The sequence below is a fragment of the Onychostruthus taczanowskii genome, unplaced genomic scaffold, assembly GCF_017590055.1.
Source record: "Onychostruthus taczanowskii isolate IOZ18803 unplaced genomic scaffold, ASM1759005v1 scaffold24, whole genome shotgun sequence".
Classification (NCBI taxonomy): domain Eukaryota; kingdom Metazoa; phylum Chordata; class Aves; order Passeriformes; family Passeridae; genus Onychostruthus; species Onychostruthus taczanowskii.
This window is the reverse complement of record NW_024499684.1, coordinates 7,145,972-7,171,737: the sequence shown is the minus strand read 5'-3', so window position 1 is coordinate 7,171,737 and position 25,766 is coordinate 7,145,972. Positions and strand designations below refer to the sequence as shown.

General features: G+C 39.5%; 1 protein-coding gene across 2 annotated transcripts; it reads right to left on the bottom strand.

Annotated features, from left to right (window-relative positions):
- Window positions 1-511: 511 nt before the first annotated feature.
- On the bottom strand, window positions 512-24,280 carry FXR1 (FMR1 autosomal homolog 1). Of its 2 annotated transcripts, XM_041405940.1 has the most exons (16): window positions 24,128-24,280; window positions 19,952-20,045; window positions 18,665-18,736; window positions 16,386-16,534; window positions 15,850-15,943; window positions 14,860-14,976; window positions 14,588-14,758; window positions 11,304-11,382; window positions 10,050-10,159; window positions 9,328-9,414; window positions 8,275-8,482; window positions 6,512-6,715; window positions 5,635-5,835; window positions 4,807-4,887; window positions 2,381-2,472; window positions 512-1,531 (listed from the first exon to the last, which is right to left on the bottom strand). In XM_041405940.1, exons 3-16 carry the CDS (start codon window positions 18,677-18,679, stop codon window positions 1,361-1,363), a joined length of 1,779 nt encoding a protein of 592 aa, XP_041261874.1. In that variant the 5' UTR covers window positions 18,680-18,736; window positions 19,952-20,045; window positions 24,128-24,280; the 3' UTR covers window positions 512-1,360. The 2 variants fall into 2 exon arrangements, with proteins under 2 accessions (XP_041261874.1, XP_041261875.1); XM_041405941.1 differs by lacking the exon at window positions 4,807-4,887.
- Window positions 24,281-25,766: the final 1,486 nt, after the last annotated feature.

Sequence of the window (25,766 nt, the reverse complement as noted above, 5' to 3'; positions counted from 1 at the left end):
ACACACAGATCGCTGCTTGGGCCAGCTTGGCTGCAGCTCTGGCAGGCAGAGCTGCTGAGAAGGAACTCTTGGTTTTATCCTTCTGACAAAATCAGGCAAGACAATTTTTTTCATTCAGTCAGTACAACTTCAACACAGCCCTTTGCTCTGATTTCTTACACCTCCTTGCTACCCAGATGATTTTCCACACCTGTTTTGTGCTTTCTGGCTCACATAGCAGAAAGATGCGGGGGTGTGCCATGCTTTAACTAATCAAAAACTACATTTGCATTAATGCCTATATATGTTAGTCAGGTTATGCAATTCTCCAAGGTAAGGAGTCTGGTTTTAGACTTGTTAACTGGTGTTTGACACCACTGCCTTAACAAAAGGAAGATCAGCGTGTTAGAAACTTATGAAAAAGAGTTCAAGGTTCAAGCTTGCCTCACAAGTAGGTTTCCATTGTTAGTTAACAGCTTGAAAACCTTAAAGTCAATAGTAATTTAAATTTCTGATAGAAACAGTCAACAGATGGAAGATCAAAGTTTATTTTCTTTTACTACCAGCATACAAAAAAAACATATTGCACATCAAACAACCAAAAACAAAAATAAAAATACTCTACTAAGGACTAACATATGTAGTTTATACAGAATAAACTTTCTGGAAATTGATCTTTTCAGTAGTTCAGGTTATGTCTTAATGGACATGACTAATTCAGCTTAGTGTTAACTAAAGCTATGTTTGATTTTTAAATACTGTACAGTTTAATAAATAAACCAAACAAAGCCTCAATGTAGAACAGTCACTGCCAATGTCACCCAGTATCCCTGCAGATTATGAGAATTTAACAAATGCATTCCAGTGGTCTGCAGATTTTTCCTCTACATACAGCATTTAAAAAACATGTATTAAAACAGACCAGTTTCCAGACTAAACTAATGGAGAAATTACATTTCAGTGCAAAATATTTTAGACTGCATTTCTTTCTAGTATTCCTCAGGTGAAGAAGTGGTTGCATATTATTAAAAATGTAACAAAAGCAGCTAATGCTTTCATAAAGAGTATTATGTTAGGGATCCCCCTCACATCTTTGCCGTATTTTGAAAACAAAATAACATTTCCTATAGCCAGCAATTTTGTTTATTTAAATGTTACATATACTATCTCAAGGCACATCTGATGATATATTTATAACACAGTAGGTGTCAAAGTATGTTTAACATATGATTTCTCCAGGATCCCTCCCCTTTCTGTATTCCAAAATGGAGGAACTGAAAGTGCGGTGTCAAGACTGGCGATCCATATTCTATCTTTGGCAAGCTTATACAAGCACTATTTTAAATGTAATGTAAAAGAACTGTAAACTAGGAACTTCAGTTTATGAAACACCATTCAGCACTGCTTCTTCCTGATTATTTCCATCCTCCTGAACAGTGACTTTCTTTTCATCAGGGCTGTGCTGCAGTTTAGAAGGCTCATCCCCGGAGGTGGTGGCAGGACCATTCACTGCCTTTTCAGAAGGGCTGTTTTCGTCAATCGCGTCTTTCGCCTTGTGAAGACAAGAAGAGGGCAGTATTAAAAACACAACAATACAGAGTGCAATCTCAGATTCTCTCTAGCTCACACAGCAGCTTTGCAAGAGGGAACATCTCTTCTATTCCTGCCTGTATCCTGTCCCTTGAAGCATTTATCACTTACCTTGTGGTTTATGGTATATTTCTGTATCTGCCACTTTGAGGAAAACATGCCAACGTAACCCCAGGACTGCACACCCCCAGAATGCTTATTTATTTCTATTTGTCTAAGCCCATGAAGGAGCTTACTGAAAAACTGAGCTTTACACCCCTTTTGAAGTAGCAAGATGACATTTTGCTAATGGATCTTTTTTACCTAAGTTGTGGCAATACATTGGCACTTTAGAAGTGAAGAAATTCTGCTTTATGCAGCTGTGATTGTTTATCAGGATAATGTAATGCCCCTCTGATCCTTTAAGGAAAAAGGATCAAAACCATACAATCTTTGTAAAATTAATTCCTTCTAAAATAGTTTATACAAGTCACTAAAAATGCCACATAGTATCCTCTATCCCTAAAATGTTTTAAGGAATAGTTCTCAAGACTTACCACGAGCAATTTTCACATTTTATTGCATAATGCAACATTACTAAATATAATATTTCTAAAATGTGTACGGACTTAATTTGGTCCCTAAAATCTGCAACAACAGACAACAAATTGTTGTCAGTTCTCTTTACTCTGGGCCCTTTTTGCTTTTAATGATTTGTTCTTGAAATCAAATGCACTTGTAGTCAAATGATGAGCTAACTAAAGCCTTCATGCCTTTACTGTTCTGCTGCAAGGGAGGAGAAAAAAGGAAATGCACATTAAAAAAATCTTACCGTTTCTTTCTTGGTTTTGGCTACTGTCTCCTTTGGAGGGTTTCTCTGTCTACTCTGAGATTCAGCTCGTGATATATAATCAGCTACTGTTACTGTTCAAGGAAAAAAATCACAGTGATGCTCACATCAGCAGTCAATTCAGCATGAACCTTCATGTCTTTTCTGCACAAGTTATGCTCTAACTGGGAGACATCTCACAAAAGGCCTTCACACTTACAGGTTATCAACCACACAGCAAGGATCAATTTGTTTCTGTTAAAAACAATTTTCAGTAAAATCAGTGGTAACAATGATCTGAAGGTGGACTCTTAATAAAACCAATTTTGGTCCAATTGCAGAATTTACTGGAGAAGGGCTCTCTGTACTAAGTTTGAATAGATTTGGCTGCAGCTCTTTGAACTGCAGACTGTGTGTGTGTCACTGGGGTTTTATGAGCTGAGTAGTGAAGAATTTCACACTAATGAAATGAAATGAAGACACTTGAACAGTGCCCAGAACGGGGGCAGGTCATCCTGGAATCACTTAGGATGATGTGGCATCAAATCTTTGGTACATCACAAAGTGACTGAGGAGGGAGCTGGCCCTCCTTGAGGTACTCATAGTGCCAGCAGCCCTGTGCCCTGGCTGGGCTGTGTGCACACAGGCGGTGCTGCCGGAGCCAGCCCAGCCCGGGGCAGCACAGCTGTGCCTGTGCCGGTACGGCTGCACTCACTGGGGACAGCCAGGGCTCCTCTGACCTCTCCTTACCACCTCAACACGTGTTCTGTAGCCTGCTTTGTCTGATCCTGCCCTCCTGTAACCACACCAAGACTCAGTTCTACCCTTACAATACAAAGTATTGCCACTTTAGATACAGGCTTGTATGTCTGAGCTCATTAGGGCTGGCAAGCATTACCTACTGAACTGTACAGTCATTTACATTTAGTGTATCAGGTGAGCTGTTCTTCTGGATTTAGGAATGACTGGGCATGAAATACAAATCAGACTGGGAACTACAACAGATTAATTATCTGTTACAGTAACTGGACTTGTTACAAATGGGTCCTTCCTGAACTGTGAAGGCCAAAGGAATTTCTGCACAAGTGCTTTTTCTTTAAAATGAGGTTTTGAACCCAATGCCTCTAATATTAGTAAACAGGAAGCATGTTTCATGCACACAGTGCATTCTTAATATTCCTCTGTGAATAAGGCACCATAATTTACATACAGCAATGTAAATTAAATGATACAGCTAAGTGACTGAAATACAGTCGTTGGCATTGGGGAGGGGGGAAGAAGGGAAGAGTTCCTTCTGTCTTAATTTCACTCACACTTACTAGGTATTTATGAAGACTTTACATTATTACAGCATTTTACCAAAGACATCAGAGAAATCTTGTTTGGGAGATTTTGTTATCTTCCTAGAATACTTAAGATTTAAAAGAATTCCCATGGTTTTCTAGAAATGACTAACATTCCTTTACATTGCTGGCTAAGTTTCTTAGAAGTAAAAGCTGAAATCCTTTTCACTTTTTCTGCCCCTTTACAAATCACTGCTACAAAAACTGGAATGTTGAGAAGAAATGTGTGGGTTTGAGGTTTTTTAGGAGGCTGGGGTGTTTGATTTTTTCCTTCCCCTAAGTTTTAGCACAGTAGAACAACTTTTTTCTTCTTAATCAAATGTTGTATGAGCACCACAGATACAAGAAAGACAAATATGGGTGAAATTTTGAACCTGTCAATCTAGAAGACCTTCTGTTACTACCCTGTGCCATGTATGTACAAGCATTTTCTAAACAGGGCATTGTACTGATAATTAGCCAGTTCACCTTTAACATTTCAAGTGTTAGTACACACAAAAGAAATGCAACAAGCCACAACAACAAAAAATTGGAAACATGCAATTTCACTTAAAATTCCTCCTCCTTCCCACCCTCAATTTGCAGATGACTTAAACTATTCCCAAGAGCCAAGGACTGAGAGCAGCAGTGTGATGCAGGTGTGGGGCTGGCAAACCCCACCCGAGTTCCCTCACTGAGCTCTGCCAGGACCCACATCCTGCCCCTCCAACACTGCTGCTCAGCCAGTGCTGAAAAGGTTGTGTCCCAGTCAGTGCAAGCGCACAGATGCAGCGAGTGCAGACCATGAACCTTCATGTTTGTCGTGATCCTGGACCACAGAACTCAACAGCCCTTTGGCCGTTGACTTCAGTGAGAACTGGATCAGAAGCGTAACTCGTATGTCCAAGCAAAAAGTTAGACATCAATTAGTTTCATTAGACAGATTTTAGAAGTTTTCCTAGTAGAAGAAATGTCTTTGATCTTTATCTAGTAGTCTTATTAGTTATTGAGTAACCTTTTGATATTATGCAGCTCTATGTAAAACAGCAGACACAACATTCTCTCATGCTTTTGACCTGAGATTACCCACAACTCCACTCGAATTACCTGGCTGTCTATCTTCTGCCTGACCCCTGAAGCGACGCCTGCGGCTACGATTGCGTCGCTGGGGTTTTTTGTCACTATCATCTGCAATTGCAAAGTTTATAATGAACTATTTCTGATCATAAAATAAATAAATTCTTCAGCAGTTTCAGCATGGGGCAATTAAAATGGCTTCTGTTAAAGACAGAGACTAAGTAAGACAGAAAAGCTAAAAGAAAATTTTATACCGAAAGCATACACAGTAACACAAAAGCTAGATTTTACTTTTTGTTCTTGGTTCATTAAAACATTTAGGCACATGCTTAATGACCTCAGATTTCATTTATTAAGTAACCATATGTCAAATTTTAGCAACATAACCCAGGGGTTTTTTTTCTACATTAAGCAACAATTGTATTCTCGTCCCAGTGAGTATCCAGAGAATTTACTGAAGGAAAGTTCTTAAGTAGAAGCTGGGTAGAGACAAACTAACAGCTACTTAAGGAGCTTTCCCACACCAAGACTGAGGTTACCAAGGACAAAACAGAATGTGGATCTCACAGTACTGTTTCTATCAAAGCAGCAGTGCAATGGGAAACAACAAGTCAAGTCTTTGGTGTCTCCATCAGACAATTTTTACAAAAAAAGGCACATGAAAAGGCTAGTGGAGCTCAGTAAACAGAAGATTCCATGGCACTGCCACGGAGGGAGTCTTTCTTTAATCAGACAGCAACCTCGAACAGAACAACGATTTGTCACTTACAAAAACAAACAAGGGCTTCACTACACTTACAGGGACAACACATTTATTTCTTAGCTTGCTCTGGGACTACCATCCAACCATTTACATACCTAAACCATTCTCATTAACAGAAGCTGTATCAGACTCTGTCATCCCATCCATAAGAACAGCATCTTCATCGGTCCTTCGCCGGCGCGACCTCCTGCGGCGGTTGCTGCTGTGGTGGGACTCGCTGGCGTCCGTGTCCACGGTCTGGTCTGACTCCGTGTTATCCAGCAAGCTGTACGGGTTGCTGTCCGGGTCTTTAAGCACTGAACAAACAGAAAGTGCCCACCTAAGATACTCTAGAGACATGTAACCATTTCCAGGCTGACTTACAGCTGTGGCTGAAAGTTTCAAACTACAAAGCAACCTTAAGGCAAGGTGTAACACACAGAGCTGAATTATCTGATGTCAAACTGGATCCTCTGACTCTAACCCAACAGTAACAATTTGGGGCACCACAACAGCCCAACCTGCACTTGCACTATTTAACCACAAAGATTTCCAAGGTGACATTTAGAGACCTTGTACTCAAAACTGTTAAGTATATAAAACACATCTTACACTTTGTGGTTGTGTGACACTTCCAGTGTTATATTAGCACAGATTCTGATAAAACCTAACTTCCAATCAATGATTTCCTCTTTCATTCTGTATCTAAACATAAGCTTACCTCAAAAGGTAGCCATAGACAACACGCCAAAGATTTACCAACTTTGCTAACAACGTTATTATTTGTGAGCAGTTAAGGAAGGAAATTAAGATCACTGTGGAAAGAAAATAAACAAAAACCTAAAACATCTGTATGACTCAGCTAGCACACAACTGCACTGAAATCCCAAGTTACTAAGATCATAATGTAAGAATGGAGTATTTTAAACGAGTAAGAGGTTATACAGAAAATTGCAAGGAAGAAACTCTCAAAACCCATTTGGAACACAGTACCAGAGCTAATGGATGACTTTCCACCACGAGGTCCCCCGCGCCCACGACCTCCGGACACGCTACGTCCTCGTCCCCCAGGACGTCGTCTGTTGTCACGTTGGTGCCTGCTCTCCCTGTCATCTTCTCCTGCCAAGGACCAGTCACTAAGTTCATCTTTTCTCTCAGATTCTGTTTCAGAGGGATTAGAGAGCTCAGAGTTTGTACCTTGTACGAGAAGGGAAAGAAAATTGGAAATTAATATGTATTTGGGGATTATATTCTGGTTTTATATCCTCACAGAACTATTCCAGCCAGAACAGTTGGTTATATATGTTATTTTTAAAAACAATATAATGCATAAATGCATATAAATAAAAACACTAATACACACACAAGTATACAATCATAGATATATTTTAATGTTTATATATACTCATATATAAAAATATATGAGCACACAAAATATAGATCAGAAGTTACTTAAGTGAGATTCTCAGTTTAAGTTTGTTTGTAGTAACATGTGAAATAATGGCTGAAAGATCACCAAATCTGTAATTTCTCTACACAGATAAACCAAGGATTTAGCAGGGTTTCCTCTCTTTGTCTACACACTGCAGGCATTTGGTGCAGTTTCTAGGCAACTTCTCTGAAATTCCCAAGGACAACTTTGCCACCTTATAGCCATGGCTGTTGCTAAGCAACCCCTTCTGGATGCTGTAATGCTGCTGGAACAATTTCACTGTCTATATGAAAGAGCATCTGTAACACCCGGCCATCTCTGAGTACCCAAACCCACAGAGATTTTTACTACCTGAAAACCCAACACCTACTCTTCATTTTAGGTATCCAGGAACTCCCCCTACTACCCAGTCTGGAATATAAAGTTTTAGACCCATATGGCTTAAATGTGATGCTTGCCATTTTGGGAGGAAAAAAAATACTTTAAGTTTTCCAAATCACAGTGTGTCTGTATAAGCAAAGTGAACAAGTTTCCTTACAGTTCAGTCAGCTCATTGAGAAATAATAAAAAATGAAGTTATAAACATCATCATCAGAATCAACACAACTAACACCTGGCATGATCCAGGAAGCTATAGCCAGGGACAGACTGTAAAACCCAAAAGGTGTCTGATTTTTTAACAGAAATGAACTACATGTAGATATCCAGAGTAATTTACTGTATTGAAAAAACAGCATTGCTCTTCTTTGTGAAACATGTCTTTTATAAGAAATGCAGTGTCTCCATTTGGACAAGGTGGGGATGTGCACACCTGTCAGGAACTGAACAGTGCTTTTTAATTGAGAAATGCATCAGAATACCTCACCTGAAAACTAAATCCAGTTAGTTCCTGACCAAATTATAAAACCCACAGGATTTTGTGCTGTCTCCATTTTAAATAATTTTGATTCACTTTTCAGAAATATAGTGGTAAGATGGCCATGATCACAGACAAGCAATTTTTCTCCTTCTCAGCCAAAACAGATGATGCTCATTTCAGATTATTTTTAAAATTTTTGTCTCCTGAAAAGCACCTGTAGCTCTCTTCCCAGCTTTTATGATGTCACTTGCTAAGTAACTAGCATGGAAGAACAAGGTGTTTGGTAATTTTTTCAGTTTTAAACTTAACATCAAGACCGCAAATCTAACGAGGTGTTTTGAACTATGAACAAAATAAACCAGCAATTCTGAATTTCCAACTCTTATCTTCACCCAAGTACACTGAAGACAAAGAAATCCAGAGACAGCTCCAAGGTATCCTGAGGCCTTGCCCAAGGGCACTCACCGTAACCAGAGGTGTAATTGGGGCCCCTGCGGCCCCTGCCCCGCCCGCTGTAGGACCTGGAGCCTTGCACTGAGGAGAGGGTGCTCTCGTCAGTGGTGTAACCCTTCTCCTTCTCAGGAACTCGAGCAGAGGAGGGCCTGAAGCCCATCCCAATCTGCCGCAGCTGTTCGTCGATCTGGAGCCGTTCCAGCCTTAGTTGTTCTACCTCCTACAACGAAACAAAAACCATGGAGAAGACTGCTGACAAATGTCACAAAACACCGTCCCCCACCCAGTCACACTGAAAATAATCATTCCTCTGGGAGAATTAACACCACCTGCAAGGTGACTACAAATAATGAAATTCAAGATGAGTTATCCCTGAGTTTCAGAAGAGATCTAAAAACTTTCACCACTATAAAGAAAACTTAGCTTTAAGACTATTACTACCTTTGTTAATTACTGTTCAGCAAATTTTTCCAGTAAAATTTAGGAAAAAAAAAAAGCAAACTGATGAGAGAACACAATGCAAACTCAATCTCTGTTAACATCACAAAACAACCCAATCTAAACAGATTAAACAGGTAATTGTTCTAATACCACACTGTATTACTGGTGTTCTATTAGAAACTCCATCCTTCCACTACAAAGCATTAACCTGACAACAGCAGAACTCAAGCACAGACAAAAAATTCTGTGTTAGTTCCCAGAAGTCCCTTAAAGCCCCGATCTTTACAGTCTGATTCTTGAAATTCCATCCTTCCACTACAAAGCATTAACCTGACAACAGCAGAACTCAAACACAGAAAAAATTCTGTGTTAGTTCCCAAAAGTCCCTTAAAGCCCCGTTCTTTACAGTCTGATTCTTTGAACCCCAACAGCACTAAGTAAACACAACAAGGTATTTACAGGCCCATGATACCCATGGGCAAAGGGTGGGCTCAAGGCACCAAGCTTTAAATCCTGAGATACAGAGGAATAGTTTAATAACTGCTAATACCACCAAAGTTGCTCAAAAATACTTCAACCCCAGTTTCCTCTACAGATTCTCTCTCCCAAAACACACTCACTCACCTTTAGATATGCGATGTGATATTCCAACAGAACTTGGACATTCCCAATGCTTTCTTTAGTACCAACAAATACAAATGGTACCATTCCCTACAGGAACAAAGTATCAAAGCTTTTTATCAGGGAGAACATTATCATTGAAATAATGCTGTTTAAATTATATAAAGAGATCTGTTTTAAGTTATCAAAGTCAGCTAAACAAAGGCAGCAACTGAGCCTTTGATTGCAAAGACATCTAGAAAAAGCTCAGGCTGGGCTGACAGCAATGGCTTCAGACTGTCCAGCTTTCCCAACAACCTCTTCTGGAGCTGAGGTAACCTGACATCCCGTGTTCATATTCATGCAACACATGCTGGGTGTGTTTAGCACAACAATGTATAGAAGCATCCACAGTTTACCAAGAAGGTGGTTCATTAAACCAACTTTTAAGACCAAGCACCTTTACAAGCTTTTCCCTTTTGTTCTTATCTATTTAAAGCATGTGGACACTTTTAACACTAACAATCCCAAATTAGTTATATAGCCCAAGCACATGTAGGAGAAAGAATAAAAAAACCCCAAAAACCTCTTACTTCAGCAGCAAAAACCTTCCTTGAATTATTTTGTATACAATCTACTGCAAGATGCCAGTTTAGAACTAATGGTCTCTATATCCACAGGTTGTAAAATAAAACTGGGTTTGAAAATAAACCTAGTGACACAGAAGGAAAGAATGAAGTACTTACATCTTCACGGGGCAGCTTATTTTCATTGTCTCCTTCAATTCTCACCCTGACGACTCCAGACTTGTCTACAATCTCCTGAATCACTTTTCCATTTTTTCCAATAACTTTTCCTTCAGAGGGCAAGAATGGTTAATTTTGCACCCAGGGTCAAAGTATTTTAACATGTTTATTGGTATTTTATACATTAAATCCCCAAAGAATACCCCACACTGTCAGAAAAAATGGGTAAAAACCTTTAAAATTAAACTCTCTCTATATGCAGAATGACAAGCAGTGATGAAGATCACCACTGCACACAGGCTTCCAGTAGAACCAAACCAAGAGTAAAATGGCACAAGAGTTTCTAGTCAAGTTCTAAAACCTTGAAAGTCTAAGTTATGGGAGTTTGCACATGAATTATTTAAATGCTGTTATTTATAATATGCAGGCTCCAAGCCCCAAACCACAGCAGGTTAAAGCCTGGGTTTTAACTTCTCCTCTGGATAATCTAAGCTGTTCAATCAGGTACAACACCTCCAACGTTAACACTGCCTCCATGCCCACACTGCCCACAAGCTGGGCATGGGGAGCAGGGAGCTGCCAGACTTCAGTAAAAAGCAGGATAAAGGAAGGAGAACAAGGGCAGAGGAAAAAAGTTCCCTGTGAAGACTGAACTAGGGGAAGACGTTTGTGTCTTCAAGTGGAGCACAATTAACCTCACACCTTCAGGTGATTTTCAGTACAGAACCTACCAGACTATGCTACACCTTCATAAAGCTGCAACATGAAAAACATTTATTTTGAGACTGAGGCCGAGACCTATGAGCACTGCTGATTTATACAGGAGCTCACCAGCATCCAACCACCACCTGTGACAAACTTCAACCCAGGAGGGAGCAGTAGACGAGAACTGTCTCGTGTCATTCTTGCAACTCAGCTGGAGAATTCCCAGATTAAACTTTGGAATTTAGCTTTTAAGAAGCCAATTCAGTAGAGTGTGTTTTTTCACTAGAATCTGAACTTCAAATATTACCATTAAATTAGGTGGTACAAGTCTATAATCAATTCAGTTTAAGTGCTAAAATCCTGATAAAGTATTATGCAGCATAAATATATCCAATTTCACAATAATTCAGATACATATAGTTTTAAAAGATTAATCACTTTCTACTGAAATGGAGAAATCAAATATTGTACTGGCACCTAAATCCTCTCTGCAAAGTTATATTTAGGCTCCCTTTTCCCAACTTTTCAAGTTTTAGCAGTATTACATACCAACAAGGTTTCTGGGAACTTGAATAAAATCCTCCACAAATTCCAAGTAACTTCTGGCCTTTTTTACTGCATCAGCAGTCTGGAAATAAATTTAAAGAAATCAAATTTATTTGTGAATACAGAATGTTAAGAACAAAACCTTGTAGCAACAGTTGCCAGTCTTCCAAATAAACTTATTTGTGAAAAGAAAAGAATAAAGACAAGATTAATCTAATTTTCAACTAAATCATAAAGGAATAATTGAGTGAAATGCCCAGAGACAAAATCAGTAGAAAAGCAAAGCATCGGTAACAAATAAAACATTTTTTTCATGTTATTTCAAGATGTTTTGAGATATTAAAATGGATCCCCCATCCCTGGAAGAGTTCAAAGGCCAGGCTGGATGGGGCTTTGAGCAAACACCATAAGTGATTTTACAGCCAGGGCACTCTCTTTCCAGAATGCTGGTTTCTGGCCACAGTTCATCTACAATGCTTTCCAAGCCAGGACAGTGGCTCTGGTTACTGGGGAGAACTCCTGTAAATGCTCTCTTGCAGCTTTATTGTTAAATGACGGAAATCAACTGAGTTAATTGAGATGCTGAAACAAGAAACAAGGCTTCAAACTAGCAACAGAAGAAGTGTAGAATTAAGGAAAGAATATCAGCATTTAATTGAGATGCTGAAACAAGAAACAAGGCTTCACATTAGCAACAGCAGAAGTAGAATTAAGGAAAGAATATCAGCATCCAGTCAGTAACAACAGCTTAAGAGCACAATTTCCGTTTTACACTAATGCCTAAGCCCCTTCATCTGTCATTTTTAGGCAACACGTGAAATGAGAGCACCACCAGCTCCTGCACCTTTTAATCAAATCAGGCAAATCTTAGAAGAAGAAAATGTATAAACCTCTAATTCTGGCAGAGGTCAAAATGACGGCAAAGGAAACATGGCCAAATTGGATTTCAAGATAATGAAAGCAGTGATCAAGCACAAGAAACAGATGAACAGGAAGCCACTGTGAGGAGCAAAATTTATGCTGTATTTGCAGGGCAACTGCTCAAATGATACAGACTTAAAACACACTAGCAATTCTTCATCCTCAGTGAATTCTACAAAGAGACAATTAAGCAAAGAATTCCTGCCTCAGGTATGTTTATCAACTCCTTCCCAAAAAAAGATGAAGGAACTGTGAATGCATTTACAGAAGCAGAGTCAGGACAAGAAAATATACAACTGCCAGAGCTGCAGCTCTCCAGTGCACCCATAAGTCTCTCTACACTTGTCATGGGCACTCAGGATTTTTATGCGAGTACAACCTGCGTAACTCAGTCAAGGCACTCTCAGATCCTTGTAGTAGAACATGGATTAAAGACCTTGCAGGATTCCAGGCACTAGCAACTACCTTTGTTAATTCTGATTTGCAGCCTACATGTCCACTGATGCTCTCATTACTTCTCACAGCAGCCCAAACAATCAAGACATGTCCATGCTACCAAACCGTGTAATAGAAAAATTAAATGCAGGATATTTTTTTAAACTCAGCATTATACCTACCAGTGTTAAGAATTGCATGAGAATTGACTGCAATTCCATTTTAACAGTAATGAAGGTCTAAGAGAAACTTTTCTATTTCTGACACAGCTCTCTCTCTCTGGGAAGCACAAGTTTTCATAAGTAGTCTAAGCTACACTGTCCAAACAAGTCCACGGGCCTGCCATCTGTACAGGCATCACAATCAGAAGTTCAGGCAACCAGGAAAGGGTCTTGAAACCAAAATGGCCTTGACCAGACAGGGATAAATGCATAAACAGCATACCATACAGTTTAGATTTCTTCTATCCACAGAGGTTTCCACTAGTCTTTAAAACTTCTCTTCATTTTTCTTCCCTCAGAGAGCCTGGCCCTGAGCAATGAACTTTTATTTGTATGCAAAACATCAGCTACGGGAAACCTTCAGATCATGACTGCTATGTCAACAACTGGTTCACTACACCCACACATCTCAGCCTGAAACTGTCTGCCTGTGCATTCAGCCATTGGGGCCTGGCTGGCTGCCCACTGCAGCTGAAGAGAGGCAAAAAGAATAGGAAAGTGTAGCCAGATGCTGAAAACCTTATCATGTGGAATAGTTAAGCTGCCTGGCATTTTTAGAAGCACTTATCACTTCTACGAAGGACAAGGCTGGATGTGCCTAAAGGCATTTTTATTAGGGGGCATCTGGTATTTATAATCATTGCTGTGACCCTCTGTAAGAGGCTGGTGACAGTCATAACCTTTCCACAAGTTCCAGCATCACATCATTCACATGAAGGAGATCAAAACTGGAATACACTGGACATTCACTGCATTTAAACTTGTCCCATTCTTCCTCAGGAACTGAGATGCAATTTACTGGCAGTAGGAATTGAAAGAAGGATCTGCTGCCAGCCTGATACCCTAGAAGCATTTAAGGTTTCCAAAAAAAGGACTATTTCAGAGATACTGCAAAGTACAGAAGTTTGACCTCCTCTCCACAGGATCAACTTCATCTGAACCTTTCATCACAACCAGGTTCTACTCCTGACACAGACGGAGCAGAATTCAAGACCTCAGATTCCTGAAACAGGCCACAACCACAGATTTTCAGACATGTTAACATCAGAGACTCAGTCACACCTGTAGAGTTCGGGACAAGGGATAAAAACCCTCAAAATATTTTCTGACAGAGCCCTAGTGACAGTGGCATTTTTGTCATTAGCCTTCTGCTTCCTGAATGGATCCTTGTTTTGGCCCAAGGACCAACTATATTTCAAGGCAGTTGTGAGATTCAGAAGAGTCACACAAATGGAATCAACTTGGAGCCAATCATTATTCTGCAAAAGCCAGCATTAAATTGACAAAATATAAGAGTTAGAAGCAGCAGATACAGGCTTTAACACAGCTGGATAGGTCAGAGGAGCAGACACCAAACAGTAAAACACACACGAAAGGTGGATGGGGGGAGGAGGATAACCAATAAGGTTCTGAGGGAGAAAAGAAACCCAAACAAACCCATGATCAGGTAAAATAGTAAGAAGTGATACTTCTCTCAGGTTGACCCAGGATACACAGCAAAATGGAGTGATTAGGACAGAACAGACCTTATGGAGGTCACCACTGCAACAAAGGCTTGAATATCAAATAAATACAGTAGAAGCTGCTGCAGGCCAACATGCACAAAGACACACAAAAACTCAGGAGGTGTATTCTGGGTACAGCTCTCACCAGTCTAAAAGCAGATACAGAGTGAAATGCTCCAAGGATTCATATGAAGTTCCCCCTTACCTCTCCATAGATTCTGAAAGTACCGGTATCTTCCTCAAGCTCAATGGTTGTAACTCCTGGGACCTTTCTGGCTTGTTGTATGTTACTGCCATGCGTTCCTATAGCAAGTCCCATTAAATCTTCTCGGACTACAAACTCCTCATGAAATGCTGCAGCAAGCTGCTTTGTGCACTGAAGGGAAAACAAAGGCAGACTCATCCATTTGCACTCACTGTAATGCACTGCTCTGAGCTCAGTTTCAAGCAACAAGAGCCACAAGCTGTGGCTTTTACCTCCAAGTGTTTTGTAGCTTCCTCATTTCTTGACATGAGCATGAGCTTGGTGCGAATGCTGCGCAGGTGCATGTCACTGAGAATGTTCACTCTCTTCACTGTTGCTTCACTGGCAGACTACAGGAGAGAGGGAACCTAAGTTTTGGCTTTGTAAGCAAATGCACATTTAAAGGATAAATCAGGAACCTATTGAAACGAAGTCAATACACATGATCTCAATTTCCAGAAGTTACATAAACACTGTTCTTCCTCAAAACAAAGCATGAGATACTCAGCACCAACAACAACTACTGGTTCTCAATCACACCATGTTTTATATTAAAGACTTTACTGCTGAATTACACAGTAACCCTTTCCCCTTGATGTTGCCCAAACAAATCTTTCTTCCATAATACATACTTGTCATTGTGCGTGTGACTAAGAGAGCTAAGGAAATAATCAAAGACAACACAATCCTGCATAGTGAGGTTCAAGCTGAGTAATATATACTCAGTAATAATACTGAGTAAATGGAGTTATGAAGAAAAACTAAAGCTGGGACAACCCTATGTAGTAAGAAAACCACCACAGATGCATCTAAATGAACAATTCCCTAATGGCTGCACTGAGCTGGTGCAGTTCTCCACAGGGAAATGCAGCTGTGGGTCAAACTGCACAGTGTAATACAGCATGAGGGGAAAGCTATTGCTCCACAGTGGAGGGAGGTCATTGACCACTGAGCCACCTGCTAAAATCAGTGAAACAGAACTCAGAGGAGAATGACAAAAGTCATACAAACAATGAGACTCAAAGCTGCTCCTAAATTTAGGCTGTATACATTGGAGGCCTTGCACCCAAAGATTAAATACATCTACTTATACAAAATCTCTCACAATTTACATAGCTTGACAAATTAAAGCATTTTCCATATACACATACAGCTACCTATGTATTTCTTATAAATAATAAACTGGTAATTCATAGAACATTTATACAGAAACAATTACTTACCAGTATTATTAGTTGAGCAGTTTCAGCATGATAAAAAATTCGACATGCTCCCACAGCTTTCTTGAAATCTTTATGTGCATTTTCATTAGCACACCTAAGGAGACAAAATTATTGTTATTTCAACAAGCTGCATCAAAACTGAACACGTAATGAGATAATCAGACCAAGAACATTCAGGAGTTTATGGCAAAGACTGTTCAGAAAAAGGAAAGTTCCCATTCTCCTCAACATGGCTCCAGTTTCTCTGCGGATTCTATGGCAGCAGGGTTACCTGGAAAGCCTCAGTAACAGGCCCACTGTGAAGTGCATCACCTGTACAGGCACTCAGTTCCCACCTAAGAACTTCCCTTCTGTCCCCACCCTGAAAGCTCAGCAGGGGTCCCGGTCAGCAGCTTCTAAATGAGCTACCTTAGCCCTAATCACCCTTAAGGCTCTTCATGGACCTGTAAATCAGCCTCTAAAACAGAAGCCAAGTGAGCTTCTGCTTCCCCTTTCCATAAAGTGAAAGGCTTCTTGAAGTGTGCAGAGCTACTCACGCATCTCTCAGGTCTTCAGGAACATCCACTGTGCACTTGAAGAAGGTGTTCTTTTTGACAGTTTTGTTCTGATTCACAGGTCGCAGTCGCTCGTAAGTGACAATTTCATTGTAAGTGGCATCACAAGCAGCGTATTCAATGACATAAAACTGGGAGAGTTTTTTTTAAAATAAGAACTTCAGTAAGGAACAACAAAGACATAGTAAAATTACCAGCACCAGCAAGGAAGCACAAAATATGAATACATAAACAAAACCCTGAACAATGAGACATTTCTACACAAATGAGCCTGGATATATTTCAGCATCCCTGTGCTCCTTTACTGAAGTCAGGGCATTGTTATCAGCATAGTCTCCAGTCCCCCACAATAGCATCTTGGATCGATTTTTCTTATGCCCATCTCTTTCAAATATTTTCACTAGTTCAATTCAAGTTCAGAAACCCAAAATGTTTACTGGAGCTCTAATTCTAAAATGTATCAGAGAACACTTCTTCACAGAAATATCTATTCTGCAACACTAAAACAAACAAGGTGAATCCACTGATTTAATGGGCAAGCTACCTGGGAATCATGTAATATCAAAATCAATACAGAAACTCCATCTTTTTGAAACACACTGCCAAATTTAGGAGGGCAAGAGAACTAAGAAGATTTAAGTTACCAATAATCTACTCCTACACTTCCACCCAACACATGCAACTTTAAAGAAGCTTTGTGCACAGCATCCCTGCAGCCTGGCTCTGTGCTAGGGATTCTTCTCCTCTCCTCCCTTCCACCTAGGTGCAATTTAGGGGTGCAGCAGTACATTCTCTCTCTCTTCCTCCCTCCAAACTGGGATCTATTTGTCTCAACACAATTTGCTCAATATCCATAAAAAGGAAATCAATCTCTCAATGACACACTTTTTTCTAATTACAAGTTTTAAGTATCATCCAAATTATACAAAGCTGCTTTGAAATGTATCAATGTATCATTACTACCTCAAGTAACAATAAGGAACAATAAATGCTAAACTGTAACTGAATTTAAGAGATCTACCACTACATGCTCTAAAAACTCAACTTCTATAGTTAAAGATAACTCTGGATATCAGAACAATCAGAAGCAACAAATTCTTGGACACATGGGCTGTTTGTGAATTTAGTATTAACCCTACAGAAAAAATCTAAATATAGAACAGTGTTAAAGACTGTACAAAGAAACCAACATGAACTGTGAGGTTCTTTCCAGGGACAATTCCCTAAAATAACTGATTTGACAATCAGGGTGAAAAACTTTTTTTGCCTGTAAAATCTAGGACATTAAAAACTAGTAAAAAATTTTACTTCTATGACTTTTTCTGAAAATAAACAGCACAGCAAGCTAACTAATATAAAAATTTCAAATTTCTGTGACATTTAAGAAAGCCTACTAGCTACAAATGACAAACTATCATTTAAATCAGTTTGCCTCCTTTTATCTTGATTTCTTAATGAGCTGTTTATTCACATGGGTCAACACACAGAATCTTCCTCTGGTAGGTCTTTACTACCACCTTGCCCTTACAGAGCTCAACAAAAGTTGGTATTTGTTGACAGTTTTTAAACAATATTAGAAATTGGACAATTATTTTTTCTCAATACTGTTTCCTTTTGTTTTAGGAATCTGATACAACAAAAGCATCAAAACACAGGACTCTCCCCACTATGAAGTTCAATTCTCTTGCTGGCATTTCACAAAATAAAGCTTTAATGAGACTGGGTCAAACACTGCCACACCTCTATATGCTCAATGGTCTGAATCTGCAAGTTACTTGGCAGCTGCAAACAACCATTTATTTATAGTAAAATAAAAACTTGACACATGTAAAAACAAAACAAGCAGTGTCCTTCCACTACACTCAGTAAAAACATACACACAAAAACCAACCCACAGCCACCCTCAGCAATAGTTAAGCCTAATTTACAGATGACAAACAGCTTTTAACCACAGGTGTTTTACCTCATTTTCAGCACCAAGTTTAATACACAAAACAGGTTTGTCAGAAATCCTGTCCTTGTGCATGCCTTCAGTCCTCCAAGCAATTAAACTGCAGATAATGGAAGTCACTTGCTCAGCTCTGAGGGCATGACCCTCTGCAGTGCAATGCAGCAAAGGTCATTCCAAAGTGGTCACAACTTATAATTCTCTTTTGTCATGTTTCTGTAGTACTTCATTCAAAGCTTTTTCATCACAAAGAACTTCTATTTACTGTATTTCACAAGAAAGTATGAAATCAGTAAGTTTTAAAATAATTTACCTCTCCTTTCATCATTCGAACTTTTGCCAGCCACCAGCCACAAGGTTCTTGGTCATTTGCCCTAGAATACACCTGGAAATGAAAGTAGTAAGAACCACTGAAAGCACATACAAACATAATTCACTTATGTGCAAGTATAATGAAGAAAGAACCACACAACTTTTCTAATTTTCATTGAAATGAAACCGTTTTCTACTCTCATCCTTCTTGCACTACAAGGACTGTGAACAGACTTCCTTTGTATAAATTACTGACAAGTCAAAGGAAGTTTTTAAAGGAAGATAGAACTTTGGCAAAACACTTGTTTGGGGGCAATTCCTCAGTAAATTCAAACACTGTGTCTTCCAGCTGGAAGTCCACACATAGAACTAACTCCGAAATTCAGATTTCTGTTTTGCCTTTGGCTTACTTGATAAACCAAGAACTACTGAAATGAACCAAGTCATCACATGACTACATGCCCCATACTAAAAAACACTACTAAGTTAATGCATCACCAGCCATAGTACAGAGGACTTGTGAAACCCAGTTTTCTCATCCTGAGGTTTCATCTGCTCCTCATACACTTCTGATAGGCCAAAGTCATTTGGATACAGACTGAATGAGCTTTACAGTAAGGAGGAAGTGGAAAATAACCCTTTACATCTAACAAAGACAAAGTATTTCAAATTAACAGAAAAGCCCAGCACCTGTGATTTTTTTCTTAGATTAGTTGCCCTAAAGCACGACGGTATCCTCAGTAAAGGAAACTCATGACTTTGACTTTAAGGACAAGTACAGAAAAACCACCAGAAGTTAAACTGAATCACTCATGATACTAGAATGAGCAGGGTACAGAACATGCATATTTTGATTTCTAGATTTAATACATCACTCCTATTAACACCCTCTCTCTGTAGAACACCATAATTCATAGAGTTTCCTAGCAGACTGTACCAGACATTTCATCTGGGTTAAAACTCTTGCTATTGGAGGACCTTTATTACATCTCCATATCAAAGATTTCCAACACTTTACATTTCAGGCCAAAAAAGAAAACTGCCTACATTTTTTTTGTCAGAATTAAAAGCTTCTCAGCTATTTTAAGTTTTCGATTTTGAAAAATGTTCCACTGGCAGTTTTGTTGGAAAACTGAAATGTCAGAGCTTCACTGACATTCTAATAAACCCATGTGTAGAGACATGCTCCATTTTAAACCTTCTCCTTGGCAATGCCCTTACACCCCTCATCACTGCCTGGAATGGACAATCAGTTCCAGACCAGCACAGCTGATGAGCATTCACTCACCTCCACCTCATCTCCTTCACCAATTTCTTTCTTGATATCAGGGGGTGGTGGTAATCTGACTTCATTGAAGGGCACCTGGCGCTCTGGTTGCCAACTGCAAGTTGAAGAAGCATTGCACATTAATTCTCATCTTTTCCTATTTTTTTTTTTGGTTTAGAATTCTGTTTCATTAAAATTCTTTTCATATAATGAGGTCTGTTTTCTTATGGCTAGCAAGAAAATCTTTTAGCAGACGAACAACATAATCATGGCAAGATAAAAGTAGCATCTAGGAAGACAATTAACACCAACATTTTCAAATTAACTGAAAAATTTAACTAATAGCTTTCATCATAAAACTCCAGTGAAAGATACTATATGATGTAGTCTTAACACCAACATTTTCAAATTAACTGAAAAATTTAACTAATAGCTTTCATAAAACTCCAGTGAAAGATATTATATGATGCAGTTAACATTCCTACTGCTCAAATCATAGAGACCTTATATAGATTTAAGCTCAGCTTTGCAGTCCAGTATGGAGTTCATTCACTTCTCCACCTCCTATTTAACATTTCAACTGCTTACAACCAAAGTTTTATGTATTTCAGGAAAATCTGACTCCAATCATCAACAAAACTTTCCATGTGCAAACTTGCTGATGTTCCCCAGTAACAGATTCAGATCAAAATGTACCTTTATATCTGCTTATCAACACCTACTACTTCTAGGCATACAAAATAAAGGTTTACTTCCTTATACAGCAAGTCTGTTTTAGTACAGTTGGCTGTACAAAAGTATTTTATTTGTAGAAGTGTATGTTTCCAGTGCATTTTATGAAGACTACTGAAGCAATTAAATCCACTGTGTTCTCCTGAAATTCCTTCTCCTTCTACTCTGTGAATGTCACAGAATGCCATCAGCTGTTCCTCACTCTTAGTCAGAAATCTGCCTAAAGGTTGAAATAAAACCAGGGGAAGATCCTTCAAAAAATATGTATTAATTTAAAATATCTGAGGGACTTTTAATGGTATCTGTCAAAGCACTGCAATGTCCACCATTTCTGCCCATCTGATTCACATTAGACACCAACACAATCAGAACCAACCACCTTGTAACAGTAAGGATTACTGCAAGTCACTTGCTTTGCTGACTTTTTAATAACCTGCAGACAGAGCAGCCTGCATTAGTAGAACAAGGCTGAGCATAAGGAGCACTTCTGCAACTTCCCAGAAGAGGAGATAGATACATTTGCATGTTTGCTCAGAAACCACAGCTTACACTCAAGTACCTCACTTAATAAAGATGCTACATATCATAGAGCTTTAATCTAGACAATATAATAAACTTTTTCTTTTAATTATAGTTTGAAAAACAACAAAAATGCATGAAGATTATTACTGAGGTGCTGGAACACATCCTGAGAAGGACAAGGTGAAGACTCTGGAAGACAGATCTGATGAGGAGCAGCTGAGGAAGCTAAGCTGGTGGGGGGGGGGTGGTGCTGGCCTAGAGAAAAGGAGACTCAGAGGGACCTGAGAAGAAACTATGTCAAGCTGTGCCAGGGAGGTTCAGTCAGATAGTAGGAAAAATTTCTTCACTGAAAGGGTGGTCAGACATTAGCATGGGCTGCCCAGGGAGGGGGTGGAATCTCCATTCCCAGAGGTGTTCCAAGGACACATGGATGTGGCACTGCCATAGTGGTGAACACCACAGTGCAGGGCTAACAGCTGGATTTGATCTCAGAGGATCAAGTATCAGCCTCTACAGCCTTGAGGATTTTAGGACATGGATAGTTTTTGTTTAGGTTGGAAGGTATTTCAGCCACAAAATGATAATTAAATCACATTCTGTTTCTGAGAAATGGTGAAGGGGGCTGGCAAAAAAACTCAGTTGCAATTAAACTGTCCATGCTGCAAACAGTTACTAATCTCAGCTTGGGTTTTTCCTTCCCCTCCCTGCCAGTGGAGGAAGTGCACAGCAGAAAAGTGCACAGAAGGCTCAGCTCTCGGAATAAGAGTCCAAGTTTTGGTGGCAAAACTTTCTAAGCACCTCACTGGTGAAATACAAACCAAGGTGTTTTAAGAAATTCCTTGTGATGGGATACAAACGACCTACTAAGACCATCTGACAAAACTGATGCCTAAGCTACAGGGCACAAATCACAAAAAAAGGAGGTTCTTGCTTCTTGTAACACGATACAGCCGCTTCACACTCCAGTGAGCCTCTGTGAAACTGTAGATTCATCAAACTCAAGATCCACTTTTCCATCACAGTAAAAAAAGTTTCCAGGTCCTGAAGCTTCTGCATTTGTTCCTTGTCTCCTTACCCTCTTTTAAGAGTTAAGATTACCTGCCCAGAGACTGAGTGTTGCTATGGCCACAAAATCATCATTAGCAGTTTGTGCTGGTACACTTAACTTTGGGAACCCTACAATAGCTGTAGATAAAGATTGGATAATAATAGCAGAAAATGCAAAGTGACAGTTTAGACTGCCTATTGTGGAGTAGATGTGTGTATTTGTTAGTGATTATCACTATCACAACACTGATGCTCTCAGCACAGGACACTCTTGCCAGTTTTGGTTCCACTAAAGCCCGTATGACTTTAACTCTGTAAAAAGCATAAGAATTGATCAGATTTACGTCACAGAACAATTTGACTGTGTACACACTTCCTGATCAGATCTATTTTTAGTCAACAGAACACTCCACATATGCTGCAGCCCATCGTTTTTGAAACATGGCTGCTGCTGCCAGACTTTCTGTAGAACACATGGATGATATGGATACTAAACACTAGAAATGCGTTTGCCAACAACTCAACTCCTGCTGTGAGCCCCTGGCACTTCCTTTAGCTTACTTAGTTTCTGACATCAAAGGATGGATCTTAAATGCAAAGATAAGTAATTACTTTTTTTTAGAAAGTAATAAAAATTTTGAAGATGAAACTCATGATTTGTCACATCTTCTTAGACCATGGATAGGGGTTTAATTTTTTGTTTGTTGGGTTTTGGGGTGAGAATATGAAAACCTAGGAGACAGTAACAGGTTCCATAACCACCTCAGTGTTAGTGTAAATTATGGTTGCCACCTCACCTTCTAACTGTTTTCATAAAAGAAGGACTAGAAAGCAGAGGTAAGAAAGAAAGAAACACTGGGTTTTGCAGAGTAAACCCCAGGATTACTTATGTCATTCCCCCCACCACCAAGGACTTATTTTCACACGTGTATATAGGTACACACACACCTTGGATTATGTCAGCAGGATTATAAATACTGTTTATAAAGACACACTTGCATACTCCCTAGATTACCTTCATTACCCAGCAATCTTTCTTCAAGAAAGGCTCAAAGACTAATCTACAGGTTAGAGCTGGCAAAGGTTATAACAATTTTCACATCAAAGTGACACATTTTATAGGCTCTCCACCTAGTAACTGGAAGAGAAACAGGAAAGAGGATGTAGCTCACAGAGTATCTGGAATTAGCACTGAGATCTCCCAGGTAATCCACAGTGTTATCAGTCAGAACACTGAACAAGAGATACTCGTTTGTACTTTACCAACCCATGGATTATCCTTGGCTTGCCACTACAATTTCCCAGCAGTACTGCTGTGTTTATACATTAAATGGACTTCATGAAAAATTATTTTTCAAGATTTGCTAACAGATCTGCACTCTTTTCCACTCAAAAACAATAGGTCTTTTGACTGGAAATATGTGTATATTTATCAACCTAATAGTTAAAAGAAAAAAAAATCACCATTAGGTGAAAAGTATTTTTACTTTTCTCTGGTTGAGAATACTGGTCAGCATTCCAGACAGCAGACACAGAATTGTTCATTTGAGTACTTCGGATTTTCCATCTTCTCCTGCTTTTGTCTAAGAATCTCAAGCCTGCACCACTGATCCCTATATTAATTAAATTTGGATGTCACACCTATGGGCATCACTAAAGATACCAAAGAATGTACAGGACTGTGTAACTGATGAATTGAGTTCTGATACAGATTCAAGAAGGCAATTCATGGAAGCTGAACAGAATAGTGAGCCTGTACTTCTAGAACTGTATCTAATGAAATCTGCTTCCTCTTGAAGACAAACAATTAAACAAAAGACCACCAAAAAACCAGCAAAAGCACAAAACTGAAATAACCTAACATTCAAATAATTATTCTAAAAATAAAATACTTACTTGTTTTCAAATGCAACTGTGAGGGAGTCCTCATGAACATCTTTGATAAATCCCTAAAACAAAAACATTTTTGTTACAAGAATGCACGTGAAATCAAAAAGGCAGCAATGTCAATACAGCCTGAACCTGAGCTAAGACTGCCACTAACACTGAGGTTCCATTTTCAGCAAGCTCCTAAACACACTCCCACTCCTTGCAGGAGAGAATATCTTTGCTGATATTCTTAGCTGGCTATTCCAAGATATGCAGAGTGCAGGGACTGCTTCCAATGACTGCTCAAATCTGACCAGATTATTTCCAACTGAACTCACTAGCACGACTTTCTTACTCTGCCCAGAGGTGTGCACAGGTGTTTTACAGGAACAGAATGAGACAGATCCAGACAAAAACAGTTATTCCAGCAGCTGTGCACAGCACTATGTGCTTCACTGGTGCTCCACCCAACACAAACTGAATCCTAAACAACTGTCCCCCCCTCAACAATCCAGCAGCCAGTTTGAATCCCATTTGGCAGTAGAGGCTGCCACACAGCCAGTTATGGTATCATCTTTCAGGCACTAAATTGGGGACTGGATGAGGCCAAACGCCTGTAGGACCTCCCAGGAAAACAAAGATAATACAATATTTCATGGATTTTTTGTGCTTACATTTAGGGGGCACTCATTATACCAAAAACTTAAAGATCAAACTCACAGAGTTATACCCAAGTATCCACGCAGAAATTAGAGCTGCTACAATTTATTGATTAAGGAGGGTAGGTGTGCTGAAAAAATTAATTAGAAGATAAAAAGAACAGTACTCCTGCCTTCGCTGCAGCCTTATTTGCCCAAACAGAGGTGGTGAAGGAGGACCCTGCAGCTCTAAAGGAGTAAGAAAGCTGCATAGCTGTGTTCAGAGAAAGAAGTTCCAGGAAATCTGCTGAATGGATTATCTCCATTTAAGAAACTGACAACTGAGGAGGATGAAGAACATAGCAGCTGTGCAAGCACCACTGAGGTATTATGTGTCAGCTCAGGGAAAGATCAATTTTGACACAGTCGATCCCTCCCTCCATGTAATGACGGACAGTAAAGGAGCCCACACTGACAGCTGGCTGCAAAGGGCCTAGAAAAACCAATCTCCTTTTACCTGAGCTCATACTCGGCCAATGCTCTGAAAGAATTTGCTCAAAACCTGCTTTTCTGCTCCCTGAGCTTCCCTCAAACCCATCTGTCAGCAACACAAAAGACTGGTTCTAGCAGAAAGCACACTGGTAGCCCTCAACAAAGCAGGTCACCAGAAATCATCTTGTTGAACCACCTGGTGTGCTCCTAATAAAATAAACCCTCTCAAAGGCCATCCTGCCATTGCAGGGGAAGGCAGGCAAATCTCATCTGAAAGGTGAGAAAGTTGAGAGTAAAATACACCCAGAATCAGGGACTTTCAGTTTCAAGGAAACTGGATGGGAGTATAAAGTTATGTCTGTTTAAAGATGCAAAGAGCATTTAAAATTTTACTGCCTAAAGCATGTGTAAGCCAGCAATAGAGATAAAGCAGAACTTCTACCAAATTCATGCTACCAGCAGTTCCCTTCAGACGTACCCCAGCACAGGGACAAATGAACATGGCATACAGTGCAGGAAATAGGAGTTTCTCTACT

Bases quoted from the DNA above. Each gene is read 5' to 3' on its own strand.
- FXR1 (XM_041405940.1), bottom strand. The intron at 5,836-6,511 runs GTACTGTGTTCC...CTGTTTGTTCAG, and splicing joins AAAGTCATCCATTAGCTCTG to TGCTTAAAGACCCGGACAGC. The intron at 1,532-2,380 runs GTAAGATTTTTT...TGTCTTCACAAG, and splicing joins CCAAAACCAAGAAAGAAACG to GCGAAAGACGCGATTGACGA.